This window comes from Muntiacus reevesi, chromosome 9 (assembly GCF_963930625.1).
Source record: "Muntiacus reevesi chromosome 9, mMunRee1.1, whole genome shotgun sequence".
Lineage (NCBI taxonomy): Eukaryota > Metazoa > Chordata > Mammalia > Artiodactyla > Cervidae > Muntiacus > Muntiacus reevesi.
Genome location: NC_089257.1, coordinates 75,089,593 through 75,094,752, shown reverse-complemented (window position 1 = coordinate 75,094,752; position 5,160 = coordinate 75,089,593). Strand labels below are relative to the sequence as shown.

Genomic DNA, 5,160 nt, shown 5'->3' with positions numbered 1-5,160 from the left:
GATCCCACAGCACAGGCTCAAGGGCCGTAGAAATGTTTGTATCTAGATGGTAAAAAATCTGCCTGCAATGCAGGAGACCTGGGTTTGATTCCTGGGTCAGAAAGATCCCCTGGAGAAGGGAATAGCAACCCACTCCAGTATTCTTGCCTAGAGAATCCCATGGACAGAAGAGCCTGGCAGGCTACAGTCCACAGGGTCACAAAGAGTCAGACATGACTAAGCAACTAAGCACCTACATGAACATACTACTGGGCAGGCCAGAAGGGGAACCTGGTGGCCCCAGGGAGAATTGCAGATTTTTGTTAACAAATGATAAAGTTTTACTGCAGGCACTGATTTAGTTCTATTCCCTAGCAACCAAACATTTAACTTCAAACTGACAAGAGTCAAAATCTGCCATTAACAGCCAGGAGGCTTTTTTTCCTTTTGCATGATTCCATAATACAGTGCAACCTCACTTGCTGTTCTGCAGAGAGGTAATGCCGGCACCCCTGGAAGACTGACTTTCCGGGTTTAAATTTCAGCTCCAGTAAAGACACAAAAATAAATAATTCTGTGGAAAATGACATTATGGCTTCCTTTTCTAGGTAAACATAGGCTGGATTTCTGGGGTGAAGGGAGAAAAAGGTCGCTTCTGCTTTATTTTCACATCTGTAATTATGGTTTTCAAAAAATCTAGGTTATAGAAAAACAGATACAGAAGAAATCAGGAGATGATTATTCACATTGTAAAGGGATTCTCCACAGGGTTCCATTAAACACTGCGCTCTCTTATAAGAGTGGATTTGATTAAAAAGCGGCCTTTCAGGAATACATTTGTATAAAGCGAGGTACACCAAATTTTCACTCTCACTCTTCTCCAAGGACAATCCAGCATTTTGTTTCCATTCATAAAGCAGGGGGACAAACAGTAGCTGTTACTGAAATCAGTGGAGGCCTGGACCACCCTCCTCACCTTTCTTAGGCGATGAGGCTTTGAGGAATCCAGGTACAAAGAGTAAGACCCACTGGTAGCCACAGTCCCTTTGCTATCCTGCAACAAGGCTCTTTCTAAAACCAGGGTTTTGCAGCATTTGGCCCAGGGACATGTGAGTGGAGGAGTCTGTGAAATTTGGACTCAGCACAGGTCACAAATATAGCCTGTGGCAGATGAGGAAATTCAGAGCCACGGACCATGGTTTCTTGTAGGTAAACTGTTTTCTCAACTTACAAGGAGGAGGAATGGTCCCCTTCTTCACCCCTGAACTCGGATGCCCTCAGACAACCACAAGTTATGCAAAACCCACGAGCACCCAGGATCCTTCCCACCCAGTCTTTGTGTTGAATGATATTAACTGGCAAATCAACTTGTTCCCATAGATTAAAAACAGGTATTTGGGAAATGCAGTCCCACGACTCGGCGGTCAAGGAGAGGCACCGCAGAGCATCCAGACTTGGCCTCCAGGGTCACACCCGCGGGACAGTGACTTCACTGTTGAAACCAGCCAGCCAAGTTGGGGACGCTCTTGCGTTGGTCCCCAGCCTTCTGCACAGCCTGGCAAGCCAGGCACCAGGGCTCATCCCAGAAGGAGGTGACGTGCACGGCATGGCTCCGGCGCCACCTGAAGTAGCTGCGATAGGCGGTCGGGTTGCGGTCCAAGAACTGCAGGTGGGCGGCCAGGGAGGACGCAGAAGGGAAGTCGTCCACGTGGATGAAGGCATAGGAGGGCACGAAGCGCTCGTAATTGGTGCGGTTGGGGCCCAGCACGATCGGCACGGCCCCGGCCAGGAAGGCGTTGCGCCAGAGCTTCTCGGTGATATAATCCAGGTGCTGCGAGTTCTCGAAGGCCAGGTAGAACTTGTAGCGGGCCACCGTATGCACGAGCTCCGCGTCGGGCAGCGGCTGCCCGGGCCCGGCCTTGCCGAACACGTCCACGGGCACGAACTGACTCAGCTGGCGGTAGTAGCGCACGCGCGCCTGGCGCTCGTCCCAGTTGCTCACCACCCAGGCCACCAGCCCCTGCTTCCGGGCCAGCGGGGGGACCAGACCCGGCGGCTGCTCGCTGGGATGGGTCCTAGGGTAGAGGTAGCCGTAAGGCACGAAGATGTCCGAGTCGGCCCTGTAGGAGAGCGTCCAGTTGAAGATGTTACCTGCCAGGCCCTGCAACCCCGGGGAGTGGGAGGGCGACTCGAAGTTCATCCACACCCAGCGCTGGCCCGGGGGCCGGGGGCCCAAGGCGGCCAGGGCTTCGGCCTCAGCCGCTTGCCTCTCGTCGTCCATCGCCAGCACTTTCTGCTCCTCCGCCGGGGGCATCTGGACGCCCCAGGGCGGGGGCCAGTCCGGGGGTCCCTTCACCAGGTCTCGGTGGTGGAAGAGCACCGCCTGGGCCTCCCCGTAGGCCGCGCGATCCGTGTGCAAGACGCAGCCGCTGATGTTGAAGCGCCGCTGGCAGTCGGGGGGCGGCCTGCCAGAGTTGTGTCGGCCCCTGAAGGGCTCCCACCACAGCAGCACGTTCACCGGCCGCGGCGGGCCAGGGGAGGCCCAGGGTAGAGGCGGCAGCTGCTTCAAGCAAACGTAGATGGCCACGACGGTGGACAGCAGGCTGGCGGCCAGCAGCGCCAAGTGGGTGCCGGGCAGCCCCGGGCCTCCGCGCCGGGCGCCTCGCCCGCCCCAGCGCGCGCGCATGGACAGCGCCGGCAGAGCCGCCGCCGCCGCCCGCCGCGCGGCCGCGAGCGTGGAGCGCCGGCGCCCGCTCTCATGCTGCCGAAGCGGCTCCAGCTTTCTTAGGCGCTCGCCCCCCGCCCTGGAGCGCGAGAGGGCGGTCCCGGGATCTGAGGACCCGCGGGTCCCGCTCTCCTCCCCGCCGCTCCCCTCCCGGCGAGGTTCCCGGGCGAGGGGGGCGGACCCGACGGCCCAACCTGGCGCCGCTGGGCCCCTCCCCTCCACCGCGCCCCCGGCCCGACCGGCCCTGCCGGGCCTCGGGCGCCTCCTGCTGCACCTCCGTCCACTCCCGCGGCCCTCCAGGGTTTCTGGATTCCCTGGCCGTGCCCCACCCGCGGTTCCGGATGCCTCTCTCCGCACACCCCAAGCCCCGGCCCGGAATATTCCCTCCCAGCTACGCCCCGGCCCTCAATCGCGGCGGCCCAGACGCTTGCCTTCCAGGGTGAGGGCCGGGTTCACCCCCTGGCGCGGGCAGGCGGCGTGAGACCCTCCGAAGCCGCGGCGGCGGCGCGAGAGGAGGCGGGCACCGGAGAAAGGCGGCCGGGGGGTGGGACCGGGGAACCGCTTCCTTCCTCTCGTGCCGTCCGGGGCCGGTGACGCCGGCGGGAGGGAGAGAGCCCGCGAGGCCGAAGTGCGGAGCGGACGGAGCAGCAGCCTTGATCTCGTGACCTGCCGCCCACCCCGCAGGCCCTGCACGCGGCCTCCTCGGCGCGGCCCACAGAGGTGGTGCATTTTGTGAAACCAAGTTTTCCAGGAAAGCCTGCTGTCAAAAGGACCTTCGCTTTGCCTATCGCTCCAGCAGTGGAGAGAGAATTGCTTCTGAACAATGGAATTGTTCTGTTTCTTCACTCCACCATTGAATGAACGCTTCTGCCTGCTGGCTCAAAGCTTTCTTTGTATCAGGCTAGGAGAACTCGTAAACCAAACGTAAAAATGTGGCCCTTGAGGCCATTGTCCCCGGGGAAATTGCTGCTTATTCAATGAGATGAATGAATGAACACCATTTTTTTCCTTCTAGGCACTTAAGAAACGGCTTAGTATCTGCACTTAGGAATAGGAAGATCATACAAAACACAGGACTATGGAATGATGACTAAGATAAATATCATAGCATCCAAGTTCAGGATATAAAGGGTAAGTATCGCAGTGGTACCTTCCGGTTGATCAGCGAAGCAACCGAGGCATCTACCTCCACAGTGACTTAAGGAATTTTTTCCCTATGGCTTGGTTTTGAATTTCTGGGTTTTGACCTTCATTTATGTAACTAAACTTTTCTTCAGCAAATTTCTCAATTGGGCACGGGCGGGCTGCTGACCTGAGAAGAGCGGGCAGTATTAGAGCTCAGCAGTGCATGGGTGGTGACCCAGCCCACTACCAGGTAAGTTACAAGATGTTAGGGAAGAAATAGACTTGCTGGGAAGGGGCCAACCTCACAGGTGTTTTTGATGTTATGCCGTTTGGATTTATTGTGAAAAACTTTTTCGTTGAAAACCAAGTACAGATGGTAAAAGCTTCCATAAAATGGTTTCAGGTGGCACTTCCTGCCTGCCTACACTGACAGTTTGGAAGCTGAATGAACAGTGTTAGGTGCTCTGGCTATACCCATCAACCTAGTGATACTTTCTCGTACACCGAAACTTTTTATAATGTTTTTCTTTCCATAGAATCACTTTTCAAGCTATTAATAGTTAAGCAAGTAGGCTTTGAAATAAGATATCTCGGTGATTCTCCAGTTTGTTTTTAATTAGAAAAAACTATAAATGAATGAATAACTTCCTTTCACTCAAAGGAAGGAAAGGACATGTTGGGTTTTCTTTTTATACGATTTAGAAATCTACACCTTTATGCCCATCCTCTCTCCCCCACTTCAGTAAAGTGAGACATCATAGATACAGCCTAACATCGTGTTTGGCATTTGGTAAATGTAATCTGCTTGCTTATTTATTCAATTTTCCCTTGTTGTTGTTCACTCGCTCAGTCATGTCTGACTCTTTGCAACCCCATGGAGTTGCAGCACACCAGGCTTCCCTGTCCTTCACTATCTCCCTGAGTTTACTCAAACTCATGTCCATTGGGTTGGTGATGCCATCCAACCATCTCATTGTCTGTCGCCCCCTTTTCCTCCTGCCCTCAATCTTTCACAGCATCAGGGTCTTTTCCAAGGAGTTGGCTCTTTGCACCAAGTGGCCAAAGTATTGAAGCTTCAGCTTCAGCATCAGTCCTTTCAGTGAATAATCAGAGTTGATTTCCTTTAGACTGACTGGTTTGAGCTTGCTGTCCAAGGGATTCTCAAGAGTCTCTCCAGCATCATAGTTTGAAAGCATCAGTTCTTCAGAGCTCAGTCTTCTTTATGGTCCAACTCTCATGTCCAGACATGACTACTGGAAAAACTATAGCTTTGGCTAGGTGAACCTTTGTAGGCAAAGTGATGTCTAGCTTTTTTAAATACGCTGTCTAGG

The 5,160-nt window shown here is 54.4% G+C and overlaps 1 protein-coding gene across 1 annotated transcript; it reads right to left on the bottom strand.

Annotated features, from left to right (window-relative positions):
• Nucleotides 1-612: 612 nt before the first annotated feature.
• Nucleotides 613-3,242, bottom strand: FUT4 (fucosyltransferase 4). The gene has a single exon (XM_065944520.1). The coding sequence runs from the start codon at nucleotides 2,663-2,665 to the stop codon at nucleotides 1,469-1,471; it is 1,197 nt and encodes a 398-aa protein (XP_065800592.1). The 5' UTR covers nucleotides 2,666-3,242; the 3' UTR covers nucleotides 613-1,468.
• Nucleotides 3,243-5,160: the final 1,918 nt, after the last annotated feature.